At 36.1% G+C, this 26,038-nt stretch overlaps 1 protein-coding gene across 9 annotated transcripts in view; it reads right to left on the reverse strand.

The window, feature by feature from the left end:
- Window positions 1–26,038, reverse strand: part of STXBP5 (syntaxin binding protein 5) — a 223,863-nt gene that overhangs the window by 44,148 nt on the left and 153,677 nt on the right. For 3 of the 9 annotated variants that reach the window (XR_011388464.1, XM_051855279.2, XM_002714866.5), the window contains one exon: window positions 22,007–22,072. Coding sequence is in view for 7 of the 9 variants with exons in the window: in XM_051855279.2 (XP_051711239.1) it covers window positions 22,007–22,072 (66 nt within the window). In the remaining 2 variants the exon portion in view is untranslated. Of the gene's footprint in view, window positions 1–13,783; window positions 13,832–13,933; window positions 13,994–22,006; window positions 22,073–26,038 lie in introns of all 9 variants that reach the window. The other 6 variants (XR_011388463.1, XM_002714865.5, XM_008263622.4 and 3 more) reach the window with 5 other exon arrangements.

A 26,038-nucleotide genomic window follows, 5' to 3' on the forward strand; every position in this document is an offset into this window, starting at 1 on the left:
AACCTCAAATGATAAATAAATATACTTTTAGAATCAGATGATGCAGATGCCACTTCTCTAGACCTCACTACCATGATTTTGATTAAGTTATTCTAAATCTTAGGACCTGTGCTTGAAGATCTCAGTAAGCGAACATTCTGGTTCTGTACCACTGGTGTAGGGCCTGAAAGGGCTTTCCAGTAAGCTCACAGAAGATGCTCACACTTCTGGTCTGTGGACCACAATTTGAGAAGCAAACTACCAGGCCTATATACAGCTTTAGGGTAAAAACCATGACAAATGAACCCTAATATATAAATACACTAAGTCTGAAAAAAATATCACTCTTTGAACAAGCTCCAATATCCTAAGTAAGTACTTTAAACCCTCAAGATTTTTAATATTACTTAACTTCAATAATTCTTAAACTTCATTACTCCTATAGAATAATTTTGTCTAGCATCGTAATTTTTATGTAAAAGCATTGAATACAACTAACAGCTTTCAAATACTTTCAGTTGGCCTAAATCCAACATTTTAATACTTTAATATTGAGAGGTTGAAATCACAAATAAAATGATTGGAAGATAACTTGAATAGAACAATTTTATACTAAGTGTCACAAGCAACTTTTAATTATAGTCTATTATTTCCACCTGAAAGACTGCAATTGGAGATCCACAATTCAGTCAACACATCAACCACAATATTCAAATGAGAGATATTTAAGCATTATCACTGCTATGTTCTGATGCAATTTTAAGCAAGCTCCTAGAAATGATTAATAATGTTAAAAGATTAACTTTTGCTGTTTGGTGTTAATCCTGACCATCAAGTAATATTTTAAAGATAGAGAACTAAGAGTTTTGTGTACAGAGAAAAAATTTTGCTATATGTAGAGGTATCACATGTATCCTGAGACAAAGGGATCCCTTTTTATTCATTAAATATTATTTGGAACATGCTAGTAATGCACCAGTGGGCAAGGATGGACTTCCTGTCCACCAGGAGCTACAGCCAATAGGAGGAAAAAACTCAAATGCTAGGCGGTAACTGCTCATGGTGGCAAGCACAACACCCTGATTTGAGTATACTGCATTTATACCTCTTTCAGTCAGAAATATTTATCTGGGACTACGGAACCTCAGACAAAGTCAGCAAAAGACTTTTTAAGCATTTTTCATAAACCTATATGCTCTCTAAACATTTTGTTGTTGGTTTTTCTTTGGATATAAAATTTATATACAAGCGGGGAAACATTAAATTTATATTCACTGCTGATATATCCACCTGTGTAACTCACTTAGCAAGATACAGAGCATTACAGCCACACCCTAAAAAGTCACACATACTCCCATGCCCACAAATAAACACGCCCTAACACTTTTTCATCAGAAATCAATTGTGCCTGTTCAGCAACTCCATACTGATGAAATCACAACACACTCTGTGTAAAATATCTCACTGTGGATGATGCTTTTAGGGTTCTTCCCCCAAATACTTTTAGGCTTCCATTCATTTTTTCAAGGCACAGAATAAGAATGAAAAAAATACACACTCTCTTAACTAACGGACTGAGAAGCATATAAGGTTAACTTTTTTTTAATGGGTATTTTTACCTTGCCTTCTCTTTTAAATTATGTGCTCTTCAAAGAAAAATTAGAAACCACAGAAACAGAAAAAAAGTCACTATTAATGGCCACAGCCAGAAGTAACATTTTTATATGTTAGTCACCTTTTTGAAATCCACTTTTCTTTATATAGTTGAGATCAACTATACAAATCTGTATTCTGCTCTTTTTCACTCTTAAAGCACTTTCTTATGTCACTATTATGGTATTTTAATAACTGAAAATTTAATTATGGATGCTTATAGGCCATTTAGATATTTTCCAACTTATACAGTAATACAAGTGTACAGAAATATTTGAATATATTTGGATTATTTCCTTAGAACAGAATTCTACAAGGGAGAATGCCTGTTGACTCCTCCAACTCCCCTCCCCCAAGTTGTTCTAAAGTATGTCTTGTATGTCCTTTTTTAAAAATGGGCATGTAAGCACAGTACTTCACAAACTTCTATTTAGATGAAAAGAAAGCAAAAACATGCACAACTTTGTCATGATGAAAAAGTCTTTGCTCACAACTCAGCCCCTCAAAACAAGAAGCTGCGCTATGTTATTACTGTGTAAATGTAGCTGGGCAATCTCAATTCAGAAAGATCAGCACCTATCTCTGAATGTAACTTGTCTGTTTTGTATGGATGCTTTTTGAGAGATGAGAACAACAGGGAGTGAAGGAAGGAGCTGAGGGAAAGAGAGGTAAAGGATATAAATCATGGAAATTAAAACTCTTGCTCAGATGTATAAGTAAATGGTTTTTCTTTGAATGAAGAGACAGCTCTCTGAATGTCTGCAATGACAGGCAGAACCCTTAAGTATTAAGCAAGGATTTGTCTTGAAAGGCACAGCTAATGTGAGGTGTGATCATTTAACCTATCATGATTTTTACTGAAACTGAATGTTCTTGTTTTTTCACTGATTTCATAGGCACACATAGGTATGCCTCAGATAGCAATGTTGGCTAGACATAAAGTCACTGCTGACATTTACAGATTTTAAAAACCTTTTATAGGGGCCGGTGCTGTGGCGCAACAGGTTAAAGCCCTGTCCTGAAGTGCCAGCATCCCACATGGGCACCGGTTCTAATCCTGGCTGCTCCACTTCCGATCCAGCTCTCTGCTGTGGCCTGGGATTGCAGTAAAAAATCTCCCAAGGCCTTGGACCCTGCACCCACATGGGAGATGCAGAAGAAGCTCCTGATTTCATATTGGTAAAGCTCTGGCTGTTGCGGCCATCTGGGGGAGTGAACTGGCAGATGGAATCTACCTCTCTCTGTAACTCTTTCAAATAAAATAAATCTTTAAAAAAAACCTTTTATACAAATAATTCTAATTTTAAAGAATTCAAACAATGCAGAACACTATCCGTTTTTAAATTATCATCCAATATTCCACCCACCAGAAATAACCATTGAGATTAGCTGAAAACTTTTATTATCTATTTTTACATACAGATAGTCACTATAAAAGTTTGCAGAAAACTGTAATACTATATCAGGGTACTTTAAAAAGTTCATGTGAAATGTGTTTTATGAAAAAATCCTAATTTTTTGCACCAAAATAAAATTTTTAAAAAATCCATTTTACATTAACTTTCTGAAATGCTCTATGACTAAATACAATAAATTTTTACTTCCCTTAAACGTAAGTGACACTAAATGAATTTTACTTACTATAAAGACCAAAATACTCTAAGGAAAATAAAACACATTATGAGAAACATTCAGAGGTTAGTCATTTTTATAACTGTATTTCATATTAGATAGATTGCCTCAGCCATAATCAGAAAAGTGGCCTGCTCTTACTTCAAAAAAACATTCCTTCTTCTTAATTTTCACTAGTTACATTACTTTTAATAGTTCCAAGTTTTACAATACTTACATTGTATAATAATTTGCAAAGGCTTAATATTGGTTATATATTTAAATGATTTTAAGCTCAACACTAGTCTTTTTTTTTTTTTCTTAAACAACATTGCATTACTTTGCTTCAGTAATTGAATGAATTTCATCATGAAATTTTTTAATCAGTCCTTTATTCCTTGGATTCTTTCATGGTCAGAGACATCAACTGTCTTTGTACTTGAAGGCTACTCATCTGTTTTCTAGTTCATTGATCTGTGCTATCTGTAATTTTTTTAAAATTATTTGACAGGTAGAGTTGTAGACAGAGAGAGAGACAGAGAGAAAGGTCTTCCTTCCATTGGTTCACCCTTTCAAATGGCCGCTACAGCTGGTGTGCTGCGCCCATCCGAAGTCAGGAGCCAGGTCCTTCTTCCTGGTCTCCCATATGGGTGGCAGGGGCCCAAGCAGTCAGGCCATCTTCCACTGCCCTCCCAGGCCACAGCAGAGAGCTGGACTGGAAGAGGAGCAACCAGGACTAGAACCTGGTGCCCATATGGGAAGATAGCCCACAGGCAGAGGATTAACCAAGTGAGCCATGGCGCCAGCCCAATCTGTGCTATTTGCTATTTCATTCCTTCCACTAACTTGGAATTTATTTTGCTCCTATTTTTTTAAATCTTATGATGGACTTTAAAAGATCACTGGTTTAGGCCGGCACCATGGCTCACTAGGCTAATCCTCTGCCTTGCGGCGCCGGCACACCTGGTTCTAGTCCCGTTCGGGGCGCCGGATTCTGTCCCGGTTGCCCCTCTTCCAGGCCAGCTCTCTGCTGTGGCCAGGGAGTGCAATGGAGGATGGCCCAAGTGCTTGGGCCCTGCACCCCATGGGAGACCAGGAGAAGCACCTGGCTCCTGCCTTCGGATCAGCGCCGGCCGTGGCGGCCATTGGAGGGTGAACCAACGGCAAAGGAAGACCTTTCTCTCTGTCTCTCACTGTCCACTTTGCCTGTCCAAAAAAAAAACAAAAAAAAAAAAAAAAAAAACAAACAAAAAAAAACCACTGGTTTAAAACAGTTCTTCTCTAATATAAGTACTTAAAGTACAGCATGCATTTCCCAGGAAGTGCCTCAGTCCACATGGACTTCCAGGAATTATTCTGAGCAGTTTCTTTTCTGTAGTGCACGTCTCAAGAATTCCAGGTACATTAGCAACACACGATTCCCATCACTTCCTCCTTGGATGGTAAGGCTGTAACTCTCCTTGGTGCAGCAAAACGTTCTGTGGCAGAAAGCTGGGGAGACTGAGGCTCACCTCAGAGTTCTTCTTTCTCTCAAGGATGACAGTCTGGCAATGCTGTTGTTCAGTTCTTGGAACCAACAGGCTCATATATTTTGACCAGTTTTATTCTTGCTTTTTGTGGAAGGTTAGGTCCCAGACTATCTTTCCATTTTTCTGATTTCTGGAGAATAGTTTTTTATAGTCAACCTCCTTTACGGTAGGTTCAGAAGAGGAAGATTCACTTCTGGAGAACCTCTGTCAGCCCTCCCGGCATACACCCCACCCTCTGGTATAATTTTGTGATGAGGGAATTGCAGACTTTAGTCAACAATTTTTGGATGCTCCTGTTTTCACTTTTCAGCGGTCTCAGAGGCACCTGCAAATCCAGATACTCACTAGCTCAAACTTGTGTTTGTGCCTTGAAGTTACTAATTTTTCCTTGTGGCCTTCCAACTGCGGCCACATGATTTCAGTGAGTTCTCAGTAACACAATGTCTCAGTTTTCTTTTCTTTAACTGTGGATTCCTTAATTCTTGCGCACTCAGTGTTGTCTTTGTTTTGAAATCCTTTCACACCGGACAATATACACTAGCTCTTTTTCTACATTCTGTCTGCAGAAAGCATGAGAATGAGCAAAAAGGTTTTTTCAATCAGAGGAAAACTGGTGTCAGGTATGTCTAGGCAGGTTGTTAATTGGGCCTTTGATCTGTCTTCTTACAAACCTGAAAGATGATATTATGCTGGCTGGATGAGTAAACGATAAAGAGCTGCAACTGCTTTGTAGAAATCATGAAGTTAAGACTAATCACGACGTCTGTAGTGCCATGCTTCAATACCAAGAAAGATATATGATGCTCAAAGCTCTAGGCAAAGGGAATTCTTGGACCACTGTACCATAAATGACAAGTTTTTCACAATTCCTGCTTGTTAGTCCTTTGCAACTGAAGGCATTTTCAAAAGGTTTCTTCAAGGCAGAGATTTTCAATGCTATTTGAAATTAAACCCGTATTTTTTTAAGTTTTCTTTAGTTTTTCTACACACTGTGACATCTTATTTTTCGAAAGTTTTCTTAAATGAAAAAAAAGTTTAACTACTACTTTTTTAGAATGTAGTATTTATAATAAAAATAGAGTTTGACACAATAAAAGGTGAAAGGAATTATTATGACAATAATGAATTTTTTTTTTTTTTTGACAGGCAGAGTGGATAGTAAGAGAGAGAGACAGAGAGAAAGGTCTTCCTTTGCCGTTGGTTCACCCTCCAATGGTCGCCGTGGCCGGTGCGCTGTGGCCAGCGCACCACACTGATCCGATGACAGAAGCCAGGTGCTTTTCCTGGTCGCCTATGGGGTGCAGGGCCCAAGTACTTGGGCCATCCTCCACTGTACTCCCTGGCCACAGCAGAGAGCTGGCCTGGAAGAGGGGCAACCGGGACAGAATCTGGCGCCCCGACCAGGACTAGAACCCGTTGTGCCGGTGCCGCAAGGCGGAGAATTACCCTATGAGCCGCAGCGCTGGCCGACAATAATGAACTTATAACATGCAAATTGATTGGCTTATCCTGAGAGGTTCAATAATTAGACTAAAATGACAATAGCACTTTTTTTTTCCACACGCAAGGGTGCATTTTCAAAGGGGTAGTACTGAAATGAAAGTGCATTTAATAAAACAATCAGGATAATAAGGGAACTATCTTGGAGGACACGCCAAGGAGGATATGGCAAGGAATACAAAAAAGAAATAGGAAAGAAAAATGAAAATGCTGTTATTACACATTATTTTAATAGCTATGACAACTCATAATTCCTATGGCCATCTCCCAAGCTACCACAAGTTCAGAAACAAAATTTATTTTGAAGACCACTGCATCCATTTATATATGGGTCCAGCACTTAATAAGTACTTAATAAACACAGCAAATGAACAAATGGATAAACAAAAACCATCAGTAAAACTCTACTTCAACAGAAGTTAAATTTCTTGGAGGTGGCACTGTTATGTTGTGGGTAAAGCAGCCTCCTGTAGTGCCAGCATCCCATTTGGACACCAGTTCGAGTCCCGGCAACTACCCTTCTGATACAGCTCTCTGCCATGTTCTGGGAAAGCAGCAGCAGATTGCCCAAGTCCTTGGGCCCCTACACCCACATGGGAGACCTGGAAGAAGCTCCGGGCTCCTTGCTTTAGATCGGCCCAGCTCTGGCTGTTGCAGCCATTTGGGGAGTGAACCGACAGACGGAAGATCTCTCTCTCTGCCTCAGTCTCTGTAACTCTGCCTTTTAAATAAATAAATATTTAAAAAATTTTCTTTCTTCCCAAATGAAATAAAAATACCAAATTAAATAAAAGCCTGTTAATTTTTAGGATTTTTGGAACTATCCATTATCTGAGATGTAGGGAAATCTTAGCTATCAATAGTTGTCTGTTAACGATTTGGCTATAACAAGGTCTTTTCAATCTTGAACTCAAGGTTTTGTCTTTAATTTTTCCCATCCTTATTTGCTTTACAAAAATTCATAAAAACTATCGTTTAATAGAACACCATAATTAAACTCCTTTTATCATCACAAAAGAATGGTCTATAAAGATAATACACAAGGCTAACATCATAAGTGTTATGGTGGAATTGTGTACCGCTAAAATTCATATTGTAGAAACTCCAACCCCTAGTTCCTCATTTTGTGACTGTATTTGAAGACACAGTCTTCAGAATAATTAGATTAAACGAAATTAAAACGAAGCAGCTAAGCTGGGTTCTAATGCAAACTCACTGGTGTCCTTATTAGAGGTAATTCTAATACAGAGAGCAACACCAGGGACTTGAACACACACACGGAAGAAAGACCATGTGAAGATAGAAGAGAGTTATCTGCACAACAAGGAGGAGTCTCAGAAGAAACCAAACCTCGACAGCTAGCCTCCAGAACTGTGAGAAAATAAATTTCTCTTGTTTATGCCACCTAGTCTGTGGGTATTCTATAATGGCAGCCCTAAAGATTACAAAATTAACGACAGAACAGAAATTGTCAAATTTATAATTCTGCTCAAATAACAGTTGGTAAAGATATTATTTCAGTGACGCAACTTTAATTTTCTTTACCCCATGAAACCAAGGCTGGGGCTGGTGTTGTGGTATAGTGGGTCAGGCTGCCACCTACAACGTTGGTATCCATTATGGGCACCAGTTTGTGTCCCGGCTGCTACCACTTCCCATCCAACTCTCTACTAATGCACCTGGGAATGCAGCAGAAGAAGGCTCAAGTACTTGGGCCTCTGCAACCATGTGGGAGACGCCAATGAAGCTCCTGGCTTTGGCCTGGCACAGCCTTGGCCATTGTAGCCATTTGAGGAGTGAATCAGCAGATGGAAGATCTTTCTGTCTCCCCTCTCTGTAACTCTGCCTTTCAAATAAATAAATAAATCTTAAAAACAAAAAAAAAAGGAAAAAGATGGCTTATGGAGAGGTAAGTACATACACAGTAATTACCAGAATAGGAAACACAAATAGACTTTCAAACATATTTTATTATGAAATTTGACAGAAAATGAATCCAGAAATAAAAGTAAAACCTGAATATAATACATGGCAATATTCTTTAGATTTCAGTAAACCTGAAAAAGAAAAAGAATTCATTAGATGAGCTCACCATTGTATAATGATTTTAAAGTATCTGGTTATAAAATTTATTCTCGATCAATTAAAGCCAATTACATTCTTTTAAAGCAGAAAATATTAGAGTTACCTGTAAAAATGGCATCACTGCACACTTGACCCAACTTCTCTTTCAAGATGAATTTCTGTTTCCTCAACAGCCACATTGGGGAATGAATTTAATGTGAACTTCTATAATTTCAACAGCCATATTTTGGGTTAAATATTAGGGACTATACATTAGAAACATCAGTGATATTTTGAGTTTTATAATGATTTAAATAATATTATAACTTAAAATACACTTTAATTTGACACATACTTTTCATTCATATGGCAGTAATTTCTAAGCTGGCTCTTGGAATTTGTTTTTTCAAATGTAAATATAAAATTGGGAAGATCACACAAAAAAATGCTTAAGAAAGAAAAAGTGAATGCTTGAGTAGGAAATGTGAGACATAAGAGCAGAACATTCTATAGTGCAAGAGTCAAGAAAACTGTATTCTAACTTCGTAGGTCATTTTCACCTTGGATATGCAACCTAAGTTCTCTGAGAATACATTTCTTTTCTTAGAAAACAAAAGAGAAGTGCTTTAAAGTTGTACGAGATCATTAATTAGAATACAATGAAAAATGATTTCAGTTTTATTAGAACATCTTAATTTTAAAAAGGAATGATTTAGATTCATGCATTAGAGAATTAATGAAAATAGCATTTGGACTAATAAACAATATATTCTTCACTCAAATTGACTTCAAAAACCACTTCACCCAAATAACTATGCTAATTCATCATCTGAGATATAAAAGTACCTTGGAAATTAAATTGCCACTACATTAACAATTACGAAAAATATGTAGTACAGTGTATATAACTTTGAACATACCCATTAAACAGATCTATTATTTCTATTTGTTCTGCATAACACTGATTTAATTCATTATAAATTTGACATAATTTCTAGGATGCTTTATGTAATCAAGCAATATAGTATTCACTTTTTCCATAGAAAAATTAATAGTAAAATGGTACATGAGTCAGATCACAGACCATGGAATTCAGCTAGAAATCTACCTTCATCATAAAACAGAATCATAATGAAACAGAAACCTTTTGTAAAGGTTAATCATGTAGTTTTAAATTTATTTTCAAAGACTGACAATATCTGGACCATATCTTATTCATAAAGATTCCATGAAGAGTATGATTTAACACCATGTTAACAAAGATACACATTTTAAATTTATTTTTGTACAAATTTAAAATAACAGGCAGGTGTTTAGCCTAGATGTTATGTCATCAGTGTTCTATATGGAGTGCCTGGGTTTGATGCCTGGCTCTGGCTCCTAAAACAAGCTTCCTGTCAGTTGTTACCCCAGGAAGCAGCAAGAAATGGCTCAAGTAGTTATATCTCTGCCATTCACACTGATTTCCTGTCTCCCGGCCTTAATGTGGGCATCTGAGGAGTGGGCCAGCAATGAGAGTTCTGTCTATCTGTCTCTTGAATAAAGTTAAAAAATTACAGGCCGGCGCCACGGCTCATAGGCTAATCCTCCGCCTAGCGGCGCCAGCACACCGGGTTCTAGTCCCGGTCGGGGCGCCGGATTCTGTCCCAGTTGCTCCTCTTCCAGGCCAGCTCTCTGCTGTGGCCAGGGAGTGCAGTGGAGGATGGCCCAAGTGCTTGGGCCCTGCACCCCATGGGAGACCAGGAAAAGCACCTGGCTCCTGGCTCCTGCCATCGGATCAGCGTGGTGCACCGGCCGCAGCGCGCCGGTGGTCATTGGAGGGTGAACCAATGGCAAAAGGAAGACCTTTCTCTCTCTCTCTCTCACTGTCCACTCTGCCTGTCAAAAAAAAAAAAAAAAAAAAAAAAAAAGAAGGAAAAAAAAAGAAAAAAATTATAACAACAAAAAGTGGGAGTGTTTGGTACAGCTGTCTAAGTTGCAACTTTAGACCACCACATCCCAGACTGAAGTGCCTCATTCAAGGCCTGGTTACTCCACTTCTGATCCAGCTCCCTGCTAATGTGCATCCTGGGAAGGAGCAAGTGATGACTCAAGTACTTGGGTCCCTCCCACTTATAAGGGTGACCTGGATGGAGTTCCAGCCTCTGGCTTCAGCCTGGTCCAGCCTCTGGTTTTGCGGGCATTGAGGGAGTGAGCCAGCAGTAAAAAAATCTATGTTTGTCTCTCAAATAAAATGAAAAAACAATTAAATAATAAAATTTTGGAGAATTTTATACTTCTAAATTATTTTAAGATATAAATAAACAAAATTGATAATCTTATTTTCAAGTGATTTGTTGATAATGCTAACCATATCAAAAATTTTACAGATTTTGAAAATGGTGGGCAATAAGATTTTACTAACAAAATCTGTAATATGGTATAAATAGGCAGAACAAATTAAAATATATATATATATATATTACATGTACAAAGCTTTCTTTGTGGATGTGGCAATTGCATTATATTCAGCTATATTTTTGTTGTTAAACTCAGAAGACTGAGTTTTTTTAAACAAGCTATTCTTTTTACACATGAAAAAGAAAATCTTTTCAAGGATCATTCACCTGATTTGGTGGGTCAATTGGATGTAAACAACAAAGCCAGTCGCTGAATAGGTATTTTGAAGTTTTTTACCATTTGGTCTAATTATCTTTCTCTGAATCTGGCCTGTGAGGAAGGTAGACTTCTAGGTACTGTACATTATACTGTGTGATGAGCACCAAAATTAGGTGGTTAGGTTCTGCCATAACCAGATCATCTAGTTATGAAACACACACTGGATTTGGTTTTGAATCCTTATGGCTTTCACTGAGTTGTACTGAGAGGTAATCATCACAGTGTTAAGATGGTTAGGCTGTCTGGGTGTAAATCTTGCTCTGTCATTTTGTTAGCCTTGCAACCAATAGGTACATTACTTATACTCAGTTTCCTTATCTGTGAAATCTGTGGAACTGGGAAGTAATATTAACTTGCTCACTGAAGTTACTGAGTGGATTAAATGCCAGTATAATACTTTAAAATAATCACTAAGTATATTTTTTAAAAATTTTCATTATTGACTCAGGTATCTCAGAGCTCTATTGTTGAACAGTTAAAAAAATGCTGATTTTTTCATGCTTAGGTAGTTACTCTTACAGCATAGGAAGAATCAGAAATAAAGACTCAGAGTCTTCCACATATGGTAGTACTTTTACCAGTGCCCACCTTGGAGGTTCTGAGCTTCCTTATTATTTCCTGATGAGACGACTGTGCTGCAGGTATACCTAAGGTTGAAACTAAAAATGTTTGTGCATAAAGGTAAAGAGAAATAATACTTTTATAAAGTTCAGGATACCTCATAGCCAGTGTGGGATCTGATGGTGGGGAAAACGGAGTGCTAGGACTTTTGATACCATAGTTTTACACAGAAAACGTCAGTGTTGACACAGAGGTCCTCATGAGATCTACCAATTTTCTTTTAATGTTTCATTGATATTTTATGTATTTTTCAGTAGCATATTTTATGCAACTTCTTATAAAGAAACTAGATACTTAATACAGGGCAATAAACTGACATTTTTCATCCACAAAAACTTTATATCTAAAATGGGGCAGCCTTCCTTCAGAAAGAAATTAGTTTTCTTTTTATATACTTAATCTTGAGATTTAAAAAAAAACTACAAGATTTCCACTGAAAATAAACAAAATTAGATGTAAAACTAGGACTATAACAATGGTTCTTGAAGGTTAAAAATAATTATGAATAACAGTTCTAAAATAATTTTGAGAGTTAAATAAAGTTGACAAGTGTTCCCCAAAAAATGTAACTACAGAAACTTGCATAACAAAAAGAAATATAGCTGACTATAACATAAAAAGAAAGCTTTTTCTGGAAAAAAAAAAAAAAAAAAAAAACTTAGAACCATCCCCCCCCAACAGTGTTCCAACCCTAATAAATTAGTGAAGTCCTGCAATTACTGATGCTCAAGTATTGCATGTTACATAGTCTATTTCAAACAGAAAACAAACCAACCAACCAAAAAGGTAGTCCTTATATATATTAAAGCAAATGTAACACTAACATCAAAAATCAGGAAAATTATTTTTAAAAATTTAATTATGTAAGAAGTCCCTTTCACCCAAGGTAAAATTCCTAATTAATTTAATTCTAAAAGTTATTTGGTAACTGTAATAAAGCCCTTTCTAACTTTTTACATTATATAACAGTAAACAAACCTCTAATATATCAATAATATAGAATATACTGTAAAGAAAATATTGTTACAGCTCTATTAAATAATCTGACAATGAACCAAGAGATTCCACTAAAAAAAAAACCATTAAAACAAAGAGGTAAAACCAAGAGATTCCACTAAAAAAACCCATTAAAACAAAGAGGTAAGTAATTGATTCTCCATAAATGAAGAGTCCTTTGCCCAAGAATAAACCAACTTATTTAAAAAATAACCGAAGTGGCTAATAGTCACCCACTGTTAATATGATTAAACAGGGTTCAATTTACAACACATAGGTATCATGGATGCTACTGATGAAGCTTTCTTTAAAATTTCAGCATATGTTAAATATTATCAGTTGAGAAAACATAAAGCTATCCCAGCTTCCCAGAAATTCATCCAATTTATATCAATTACAGGAATAGGTGGTAGGGGTTTGGGAGGGAAATAAATAATACATTAACTGTATAATAAAAATGCAGGGTTTATGTCAAATATCAAATTTATTATTTTTAAAAACAGTGCTTGCTTTCAAACCTTTAAAAATTGTAGAACACTCAAATTTTTCTGGCCCCAAACCCCTAAGTTGATTATATACTTCATTCTCCAATGTTTATACTTTGAGAACCTTGGTCTGAGTAGTTAATTTCAAAGTCTAACCACAACAACAATCAGGAGTAATATAAATATTTTTGCTCATGGTGGTAGGGGAGCATCTTAGGAAACTCCAATTTAATCTAAAGTTGGTATGCATTTTAGACCAAAAGAGCCAATCCTTTAGAAAATAATTTCCTTGAAATTTGTGGTATTTAAAATGTAAGATAGATGGAGTAAAGAAGAAAAAAATTTGAAGAAAATTATAAAGAAAAATTACTTTAACATTTGAGAGAATAAAATTGTGTTATTCATGACATAAATTGAACCCTGTTTTATTTTCAAATAAAGCAAAAATAAAAATTAACAGAACAATTCACATTGTAAGTCAGAGAAAGAACTGCAACCCCAATTTAACTGATTTTTAATTATTGCCCCAATGAGTTTAGAAGAGAAACAGCCCAAGAGATTATTGCTTAGCTCAGGAATAATAAATTAATGTATAAAAAAATGCAATGCATTTTATAATTTTGTTGTTTTGGGTTAGCATTGCATGTAGCAAGGATTAGAAACAAAATAGAAATTTCTATTTCCTACCTATATCACTGGCTACCATCTTGGAAAACTTTCTGCTTTTGGTCTTCACTGAAAATAATATTTTGATACAAAATGTCAAAATCTATTCAGAGTAAACTAAATGAATCAAGAATAAATTTAAGAAAATATTTTAAAACAAAGATACTATACCCTTTTCTATAAAATTATTCATTTTTTGTTCATCATCTGAATTGTGTGGTGATGAAGAACCTACACAAATGAAGACAATGGAAGGAACAGGCACATAGTCAGTCACAACCACAACTGTCACAAGAAAAAAGTACAAACGAAAACATATCCACATATCACTGACCAGAGGAAAAAGATCATATATGAGAGTACTTCAAAAAATTTTTAGAAAAAATCAAAATTAGAAGATAAGTTCATTTTCATGCAAAAACTCTTTTGTAATCCATGCATAATTTTTCATAATACACTTTCCATGAACTTTTTTTTTTTTTTTTTTTTTTTTGACAGGCAGAGTGGACAGTGAGAGAGAGAGACAGAGAGAAAGGTCTTCCTTTTGCCATTGGTTCACCCTCCAATGGCCGCCGCGGCCGGTGCGCTGCGGCCGGCGCACCGCGCTGATCCGATGGCAGGAGCCAGGAGCCAGGTGCTTTTCCTGGTCTCCCATGGGGTGCAGGGCCCAAGCACCTGGGCCATCCTCCACTGCACTCCCTGGCCACAGCAGAGGGCTGGCCTGGAAGAGGGGCAACCGGGACAGAATCCGGCGCCCCGACCGGGACTAGAACCCGGTGTGCCGGCGCCGCTAGGCGGAGGATTAGCCTAGTGAGCCGCGGCGCCGGCCTTCCATGAACTTTTTGAAGATCCATCATAGAGTTAATAACAATTCTTTCAAACTGCAGTCTAATAATCAGCTCAGTAGCTTTCTGTAGACTCTAGTATATGTAAGTATTAATTTTTGACATTTTTCTGTAAGTAACACAATTTGGTAAAATCATGGTATATCGTATGTTTTAAGAGAACATACAAAGAAAAAGCAAAAGTAGCAGCTGTTTCGTAAAGAAAATTTAGAAATTCCTGATTAGATAATAGAACAGGTTTTTTCTAGCAGAACCAAGATCTTATTCTAGCACCATGCTGGTAAAACTTTTGCTATTTTCAGGTTAGCATGATAGTACAAAACTATATATCCATTCTACTCTATAGTAGAAGTATCTTTAAAATATTGGGAATAGGGGCTATCATGGTGCAGCGGGTTAGGCTGTGGCCTGTGAAGATGGCATCCCACATGAACACCAGTTCCTGTCCCAGCTGCTCCACTTCCAATGCTACTCCCTGCTAATGCGCCTAGGAAAACAGTGGAAAATGGCCCAAGTCCTTGGGTCCCTCCACCCATGTGAGACCCACATGAAGCTCCTGGCTTCAACTTGGCCCAGCTCTGGCCATTGCAGCCATCTGAGGAGTGAACCAGGGGAAGGAAGATCTCTGTCTCTCTTCTCTTTCTTTAACTCAGCCTATAAAGTAAATAAATGTTTTTTCTAAAAAGAAATGAAATAGCCTACCTGAAAGAAAAACATAAAATAAAATATTGGGAATAATACTTACATTTTTATAAAAGCACAGATTTTACAAAAATTTATTGAGGTAAGAAATATTTAATTTTATTTTGCTGTGACTCCCAATGTTGGTATATAATCTTATTCAATGGTTTTATAAATAAAATTTTATCATTTTTCTTTAAAAAAGATGTAATGTCTCATAGCATTTCTTTAAATTTAAATTTCTTTAAATTTTAAACACAAATCTTTTGCCATGAATGCAATCTTTTTTTTTTAAATAAATTTTTTTTCATTTGACAGGTAGAGTTATAGACAGTGAGAGAGAGAGACAGACAGAAAGGTCTTCCTTTTTCCATTGGTTCAACCCCCAATGGCCGCTAGGGTCGGCGCTGCACTGACCCGAAGCTAGGAGCCAGGTGCTTCTTCCTGGTCTCCCATGCAGGTACAGGTGCCCAAGCACTTCGGTCATCCTCCACTGCCCTCCCCGGCCACAGCAGAGAGCTGGACTGGAAGAGGAGCAGACGGCACTAGAACCCAGCGCCCATATGGGATGCCGGCACCGCAAGGCGGAGGATTAACCAAGTGAGCCGCGGTGCCAGCCCCATAAATGCAACCTTAAAGTAGTGTCTGAACACTTGTAGATACCTATGTCTTAAAATTAATTTATTTTTATTTATTTGAGATGTAGAGAGACACTGAGACACAAACAGACAAATGGACAGAAAAATCTTCTAACTTCCCAAATATCTCCAACAGTTGGGGCAGTGATGGGCTGGGGTCAGAGACAGGAACTAAAAACTAATTCCAGGGGCCGAAGCTGTGGCGCAATGGGTAAAGCCTCCACCTGCAGTGCTGGCATCCCATATGGGCGCCTGTTCAAGTCCCCACTGCTCCACTTCCGATCTAGTTCTCTGCTATTGCCTGGGAAAGCAATAGAAGATTGCCTCAGTCCTTGGCCCCTGCACCCACATGGGAGACCCAGAAGTGCCTGACTCCTGATTGGTGCAACTCTGGCCATTGTGGCCATCTGGGGAGTGAACCTGCAGATGGAAGATCTCTCTCTTTCTCTGCTTCTGCCTCTCTGTAACTCTGCCTTTCAAAATTGGAAAAAAAAAAAAAGATATATATATATATATATATATATATAGAGAGAGAGAGAGAGAGAGAGAGAGAGGTCTTCCATGTGCTGGTTCACTCCTCAGATTGCTGCAAAGGCGCAGCTGGGCCAATCCAAAATCAAGAGCCAGGAGCCTCTTTGGGGTCTCCCACGTGGGTACAGGGGCACAAGGACTTGGGCCATCTTCTACTGCTTTCCCAGGCCATAGCAGAGAGCTGGATCGGAGGTGGAACAGCCAGGACCTGAACCGGCACCCAGAAGGGATGCCGGCATTGCAGGTGGCAGCTTTACTTCCTATGCCACAGTGCTGGCCCCATAAATAAATTAAAAAAAAATGAAAACTAATCCTGGTCTCACACATGGGTGGTAGGAATCAAAGCCCCTGAACCAATACCACTGTCTCCCAAAGTTCTACATTACCAGGAAGCGAAATTAGAAGTTGGAACTGAACTTGAACCCAGGCACTCAGATATAGGATGAGGGCATCCCAATCAGCATCTCACTGCTATCTACCTACCTACAGACCTGCTCTTTAAGGGCATATCTAAAATTCACTCATTGAATTTTTAAAAACTATCCCAGTTATAAATAACTTCCCCTTCTTGGAATTCCCATAACATTTTATATATTTCTCATATGCTGTTAACTGCTTACTCCCTTATATTTTAAACCTACTCTTACATGACTTTCCACACTAGAATCTCATTCAAATTTTGCTTTCCATTGTGATCACTGAAGTGCTCTATAGGAAGAACTTTGCAAGTCAATATTTGGTCAGTGACTAAAGATTTTCTAATCAGAAGTGAATACTTAAAACATAGTTGTAAGTAAATAAAAAGGTTAAAAATATCCTAGTAGAAATACTAAATTTTAATTAATTGGGATAAATTTTGAAACCTCAAACAACACTCCCCCTCAAATCATATTTTCATCCTTTGGCCAGTGACATCTCTTCCCTTACCAAGTAAAACCTGCCAATACTGACAAGATCCAAACATAGTGGTTTTGCAAGAATACTCTTTAAAAATCCACTTTAGTTTTGCTACACAGTAGGTATAGATCCTCATAAAACCTTTATCAAAAATATCACACCAGTAACACTGAGCTCAGTAACATAACCAGGGAGAGAAACAGGTGCAGTTGTTTGTCAAAGAAATATAATTCAAATTTAAAGCATACAACAGTTATGATGGGACATATGTATTTTAAAACACCACTGCCATTTCTGATACCAAATAGCCACGTAAAAGCATAAACATGTATTATTAATTAGTTTTAGTTAATAGATTTCATATCAGAGCAACAGCAGGAAAACATCTATATATAATGAAATTATTAAAATGCTTGATATTTTAAAATAAAAGTGGGCAACATGAGTTATAAATGTGAGTGAAACAAGTAGAATGCCAACCTCTGGTTGTTGTATGTTGTGTGATAGCTCATAAAACTTCTAAAATGGTTTTAGCATAATCTACTTGAATATATTTCCCAAATTACCATAATTACACAAACATAGAATATATTTATAACATTTTTTCTAAAGGCACACAGACTCTTCTAAAGGTACCATACTATATATTATGGTGTATGTGGCCTTGGATTTTCTTCAGTTTTAAATAATCTAATAAAAAGTTTTTTAACCATTTCAACGTAGTGCTAAAAGAAATCCAACACTTCAAAGTGCTAGTGAAGCAACCTGAGTTTTTGATACAAAGATCCAACAGAGGACATTCTCTTCATTTGTTCACGATGTGTATGTTCAGTATGCAGAACTATCTTTCTGTTTTAGAGAGATCACTGGTTTATTTAAAAAGCAAATGGAAAGGGAAAACCATATTTGTTATTTGGATTTCCTCAAGATGTTTTCTGAAGACAGTTTTGGCACAGATTAGCTACACATCTGAGGCCATAAATCTTGATTACGGGATTTAAAAGCATTGCAAAAAAAGTTTGTCTTCATTATGTAAATTAATTCTAAGTAAACATATTGGTTTTGATAAAAGGCATAGAGCTTCTTTATATTTCTAGTTTTCCACTTAGTATTTATGAGGGACTAATTTTAACTCCCAACTCAATTTTATGCAATTCTCCATTTCCCGTAAATACTAACTTTTAAAATATTAAATATACTGGTTTTAATAATCTAGAATATATCATTTAATTACATTACTTTATATATTTGTATCTTATTTCAGTGTGGAAAGTATTTGAGGCTGGTGATTTAATTATTAATTTTTATATTTCTGGTGACATGATGTCCCTCTGTCTCCTCTGATTCACCTCAAACCCACCCCATCTATCACTCCTCTTTGACTATCCCAAACGCATAGAATGTGCATGTTTTGGTGTAAGAAATGAAAACAAATTATACCTGTATTTCCCTATTAAAATGCTAACAGGGATGAAGGCAAAAGAATTATGAATGTACAAAGAATAAGACAATTAGCCCATGCTACCTAGTAAAGATAACTATTACCTGTTTTTAAATGGCCAAAAAGAGAAAGACACACGTAAGATGTAAGAATGTACTGCCCAAAGGGCAGTTTTCAAACCTCATTCTACTTTCTACTACAAAGTTCTTAGTAGTCACATATGACGACCTATTCTCCTGCTATCTGAAACATGTGTTAGACACAATGCCTGAGGAGGAAAGTGGGCTATGTTTTTAAAAACAGCCTTTCCTGATGTGGCCGAATAGGTACAGTTTCTCAGAGAATTGTTATATGTTTCAGAGCATAACAAAAGACTGTAGAAATTAAGGACTCTACATCTTAAGAGAAGAATTCATTATTTATCAATGTTTTTTTTTTTTTTTTTTGTGATCATACACTTTACTTTGTGTTTCAAACTCAGGGAAACAAAGTATCTACAGTCACATAAATTTTGGCATGTTAAAACTATACTGTCTTTTCATCTGTGCCAAAAAGCAAAACACAGTTTAAAATCTGGAACCTTGTTTTAGTTTCTTGGGTTTGAGGAAGATTTTGCAGAGTTTTATTTTTAAATACTATATACTTTTTATGTTTACATAAATACAAGTACTTTTTGTATTTACTTAAGTAAATTTAAACATACCTACACAGTTATCTACAATTACCACTTTTGGGTTAGTCCAAATAGCAGGATGTACCTATCTTTTGAAAGTTTAGTTTGGGTCCGGCATTGTGGTGTATCGGGTAAAGCCACTGTCTGTGACCCCTGAATCCCATATAGATGCTGGTGTGAGTCCAGTTGCTACACTTCCAATCCAGCCCCCTGCTAATGTGCCTGGGAAAGCAGCAGAAGATGGCCCAAATGTTTGGGCCTCTGCACCCACATGGGAGACCAGGAAGAAGCTCTTACTCCTGGCTTTGTACTAGCCCAGCCCCAGGGGTTGCAGCCATCTGGGGAATGAATCAGCAGATGGAAGAGCTCTTCCCCAAACCCCCACCATAACTGCACCTTTCAAATACATAAAATAAATCTTCAGAAAACAAAAAAAGACCCTAAACAGCACTCTGGCCTCAGAATCAGCCCTTAAGGCATTTGGATCTGGCCATTAGAGTTTCTCAGGCATGGAAAGCCAAGACACCGTGGCAAAAAATGACCTAAATGAAAGAGCTTTGTGAGTGAGATCCCAGTGGAAAGAACGGGCCATCAAAGAAGGAGGTATCTTTCTCTGAAGGAAGGAGAGAACTTCCACTTTGATTATGGCCTTGTCTAAATAAGGTCAGATTTTGTGAACTCAAGAGGCTTCCATAGCCTCAGCAGCTCATGAAAAGAGCCTTGGGTGATTACTGACTCTATAAATAAGAGTGTCAATTGTTAAATCAACAACAGGAGTCACTGTACACTTACTCCCCATGTAGAATCTCTGTCCTTATTGTGCTATACTATGAGAATTAATGGTAAAACTAGTCTTCAAACAGTACTTTGAACTTTGTGTGTCTGTGTGGGTGCAAACTGTTGAAATCTTTAGTTAGTATATATCTTCTGTATATAAAAAGATAATTAAAAATGAAAAAAAGAACAAAAAGTAGAAAGTTAAGCATTTACAGAATTAAAAAAATAAGAAAAGTTTTGATAGGATAAAAAGGACTGAATCTTATTAAAACAATTTTGATGGCCATTTAATAAATTTCAATGTTAATACTTGTATTATCCACTTTGGTTTATATATTTAACATTGATAACTGCATTCACATGGCCTTTGGCAAAGTGAAAAGGGCAGAAAAGAGTATTGTATGCAGATGGGGGAAGAAGAGTAAATTATAAAGAGATACCAAAATTCAAAATTCCAAATTGAGAAATTCAGTAAGTAAATAACTCAGAATCTTAATTGTAAGGTATATCAAAAATACTCCTTTGTATTATTAATATACCCATAGGTCACAGAAAGACCTGTTTATAGAAAAAGAAAGAGGACTGCATAATAAAAACATAAATATATCAGAAATTCTAGTCCATGCGGTAGAAATAAGTCACTCACTTCATATTATTTATTTGAACTTTATTCCACCAATGGTAAGACTTAATATTAGGTAGAGATTGTGTGAGTGGTTCCTGTGTCATCATTAGCTTAATGACAAAATTTCAATATGAAATTCAAATAAGAAAATGTGAAAATGAATGGCTATATTTTAATTTTATGAAAAGAAATGTACAACTGGTACAAAATCAGAAAATGCAATTATAGAAAATATAACAAAGCTTTTACACTCATAGTTCTAATAAAATGTCACCTTGAAATATGAGAGAGTAAAATTCTCCTCAATGTTTTCCATTCTTATAATTTCTGATGTAGCTAAACCAGAAATGGTAAAGATCAAAATTTGTCTGAGAAAATGTTACTTTGATGAAAATTCCCATCCAGAATGATTTAATAATCACAATAGTTAAAATTATGAAATTAACTTTATTAAAAATTAGCAAAAGCTTTAATCCACTATATAAATAATTCAGAATCTCCTTAATTGTGATGGGTATCAAAAGATACTAAGAATAAGACTCATTTTAATATTAATATACACAGCAGTCACAGAAAGACCTATTTATAGACAAAGAAAGGAAGATCCCATAATAAAGCCATAAATACATCAAAGAAAATCTTGATAGTTTATAATTATTAAAATGTGAACAGTCACAATCAGATTATAAGCATTGAAAATCTCTCATAATCATTTAAATAGACAACATTCAAATGTTAGAAAAAAGGAGATTACATCATCAACTTTTCTTTGGTTCTGCCCTACTCCACCAGAGGATGCCAGGAATGCCTACAGCAAAAGATTGTAGATATCTAAGACAACCAAGACAATGTATGGAGTCAAACATATTTCCTCTAAGAAAGAATTAATATTAAGGAAGTATAAAAAACAATCACTTGACTATTGACAGGTAAAAGTTTCGATTTCTATCTAGTGCAAGCTGAATGTCTTTTCACTTAATCAGAATGAAAAGAATGTTTTTACAATCTTAAAAATAAATGTGTGACACAAAAATTTGCCAGTATGTCTTAAATGCTTTTCTAGGCAAAGGCACACTGAAATGCCACCATGCATTTTACAGAATCATAATTATTAATGAAATACAAAACCAGATTACCGGAAGTTGGAGATTTGCAGCGATCTTCTGGGACTGCTGTCCCTTCACTAATATCACACAGACCTGCTGAAAGACAAAACGAAAACCAAATCACACACAAAATTATATGAGCACATTGCTGTCTTCCACATACAGTACACATTTAACTACTGTCCATTTAAGACTGACGGTGTTGATACTATGCTCATTAGGTTTGATGTGAAACATTCTGATTTAAAAATATCTCCAACTAATATAGCAGTTACTAGTTAAATAGAAACACAGATAGAAAAAGAACTGCCAAATGAAATCATTTGTTATTCTTGAAGAGCATTAGACATAATACAAGAATTTGTTTAAAAGCTGGGATGTGAGGGGCACATAATATACTTCTTTTTTAATTTCTGGAGGGAAAGTAATTACTTGTAAATTTGGGATTTTTCTTTTTGCATAATAAGGACCTCAGCTTAAAGAGGTTTCCTCTGTCTTGAATATTTCTCTTAAGTATTTTTGAATATTCTAGAAAATGTGTGTATCTCTAAATTTGTAATATTTAAAATGTTGCATATGACTTATCTTGTAAAAGATATGCCTCTCATAACATGATGTCATCGAACTTTTAAAAAGCTCTACAAATACTTTCTTTCCACAGAATTATATAAAACTGAGCTATCTCATAGGATGGTCTAATTTCTTGTTTATGTTATAAACAAGAACAGGTATGGTAAAATATAAAGTAGGCCAGCGCTGTGGCTCACTTGGCTAATCCTCCGCCTACGACGCCGGCACCCTGGGTTCTAGTCCCGGTTGGGGTGCCGGATTCTGTCCCGGCTGCTACTCTTCTAGTCTAGCTCTCTGCTGTGGACCGGGAGTGCAGTGGAGGATGGCCCAAGTGCTTGGGCCCTGCACCCCATGGGAGACCAGGAGAAGCACTTGGCTCCTGCCTTCGGATCAGCGTGGTGCGCCAGCCGCGGCAGCCATTGGAGGGTGAACCAATGGCAAAAGGAAGACCTTTCTCTCTGTCTTCTGTCTCTCTCTCTCTCACTGTCCACTCTGCCTGTCCAAAAAAAAAAAAAAAAGAAACTTTACACCTAACCTCTCGGGGAGTTTGGATATTAATTGATAATTGCCTGGCTTCTTCCTCTGATGTTTGCAACAAATACCTACACTCTCTGTCACCACCCTGAGGTCAGTGATGGGCTTGCTGCATGTGGGGCATGTGGATCCACGTTTTGAGATTCTACAACACTGACCATGTGCCAGATTCTGTTCAGCATTCTTAACACACTTAACAGCACCAAAAGAAGTACACCATACAATCCTCATTTACAGGAGAAGAAATTGAGGCACTAGTGTTTCAGGTATCTTTTACACTGAGACAAAAAATTTACTTCTGAAGACAGTCTGCTTCATTACTTCTGCTGAAGGTATTTTACTGGTGGAAAGTTCTGTATACATTAGGCAAATGTTGATTTAAACATTTAAAAAGAAAGAAGTTTTCAGTACTTCTCACATAAATATATTCAGCAGTTTTGTCACATAACTGGCACATGTTAAGTTCCACTCAATAGTAACAAAACAACCATTTGAAGGTCAATATTTCAGGCACAAGATTTGGTGTATTTTATGTGCCATCTCAATGATTACATTAACTTTATGAGGGACAAATCATCTCCATTTTAGAAATAAGGACCCTGAGCTTCAGAGAAGTTTCTTTCTAGTACCACAAACTTAAAATGAGGGTTTACATTTAAATCCAGATCTGCCAAACAAAATCCCTAAGTGTTTTTCACATGGGCTACACTTGAGCCACTTTTCTCTGTTTTGTACATGTACAATAAATCTTTATAAACTACACATGAAATCTAGTATTTATTGCTGGAAAATTTAATTTCTCTGTTTAAGTTTATGGTTTCTATCTATAAATATCTTTTGAATCTTTACTCTGCTATCAAATGCAGTAATTACTCCTTACATATAGACATTCTCTTCCAAATGTTCAAATAGGAAGCTTAACTTACTATTTAAAATACTGAACAAAACATTACTCTGCATTATTCAAGGTAATGGATCTTCTAGTTGAGGACTAAAATCAGGTCACAAACTGATCCATATTAGCTACTATGTTTTAATCTGGGGGAGGGAGAACTGGCAAGCATTTTTTTTTTAATAAAGATCCAGAGAGTAAATACTTTAGATTTCTTGAGCCTAAATCTCTGTTGTAACTATGCAACCTAAAGTTGTAGCCCAAAAGCAACTACAGACAACACATAAATAATTATGGCGCTACTCCAATAAAACTATATAACATCATGTAGTGAGCTAGATTTGGCCAGAAGATAGTTGTTTGCTGAATCCTGGTTTAATCAGTCTTGCAACTGTTAAAATGAACTAGGTATTATCGTCACTTCCACCTGCCTGGCTCACAAAAGTATCATGGGATTCTTTATTAAATACCTCAAAAACTTCAGGAAATGTTATAACGTCAACAGACTGCCAAAAGCCATCACTGTAGTCATCAACTAAGTAAAACTGATTTTACTACAACTTTTAGTTGACTCCTATTGGCATCTATTGATCATCTTTACATTCTATATGCACACAAAACACCAGTTACACTCATTAAAGAATCCTAATTTGTACATCAAATAAACTGACTTGTAAAATATTTGACCGTCAGCAATTTTGGATACCTCTTAAATTCACAAATTCTCTTGACATCTTTTATTAGTCTGCCTTATTTACATAAAGAGGCTTGGACTTCAATATCTCTTTGTCAGTTTTCATCCTTCTCAGACAGAAAAAATTATTCTTTTTAGTGGAGAGATGAGAAACCATTATTTACTTTTGACTTATCTTTTTCAAACATCTTTTAAAATCATCCCTAAATTGGGATCCTAATCCTTCATTAACCATATTTTCACTGTAAGTAAATATTGTTATGTTATATTTCCTATTATTTTGAAATCAGCCTTAATTCACCACAGTACTTTTGATTTATGCAACATTTTTATCCATTTGTGACTGGTCCCTTATTTCTTTTATATATAGTAGTCCCTTATTCTCTGCTGTTTTGCTTTCTATAGTTTCAGTTATCTGCAGTCAATTACTCTCTGAAAATATTAAATAGAAAATTCTGAAAATTTTTAAATTGTGTGCCATTTTGTGCAGTGTGTTGAAGTGTTGCAATATCCTGTCTAGTATCTGCATCATCATCCCTTTGTTCAGCATATTCATGCTGTACAAACCACCTACTTATTAGTCACTTAGGAGCCACGGAGCTATCAGATTGACTGTAGAAGTGTCACAGTGCTTGGGCTCATGTAACCCTTACTTAGAGGATGTAACGATAGGTCACAATGCCTACATCATTTGCCTCATTCATCTCATCATTTAGATATTTTATCATCTCACATCATCACAAGAAGATGTGTCAATAACTATAGTCCAAACTGATATTCTGTGTGCAAGACCACATTTATAGAACTTTTACTACAGCATGTTGTTATAACTATTGAATTTTATCACCAATTTTTCATTGTTAATCTTACAGTGCCTAACTCATAAATTAAGCTTTATCATGAGTATGTATAGGAAAAAACACAGAACATACAGAGTTTAGCAATATCTGTAGTGTCAGACATCTTGGAACATATCCGCCATAGATAAAGAAAGATGATTTTATATTTTGTGCTTTTCTTCTAACACACACATATACACCCCCCTAGACATTTTCAACTAGTATGACTGGAAGCTCTACCTACTTCTCCTTTCTCTCTTACTTAAAGTATTGAAGATGTGAAAATAAGTTATAATTGTAGTAACAAACTTTATTTTAGGGATTCTTGCCCATAAATTAAAAAAAAAAAGAAATCTCTTCCAAAGACCAGATATAGCTTTTGCCTATAATTTCTTTCTTTATAATTATTAAATTCTAACAGTACAGAAACACTTTTTCTCATTTGTCTATCATTTCCACAGCACTAGGAAAATCTTATTTTAGGCTTCAGAATTACATTGAGAATAGGAATTTCCCTTGTTGCGTTCTTCACT

The sequence above is a fragment of the Oryctolagus cuniculus genome, chromosome 5 (assembly GCF_964237555.1).
Source record: "Oryctolagus cuniculus chromosome 5, mOryCun1.1, whole genome shotgun sequence".
Classification (NCBI taxonomy): domain Eukaryota; kingdom Metazoa; phylum Chordata; class Mammalia; order Lagomorpha; family Leporidae; genus Oryctolagus; species Oryctolagus cuniculus.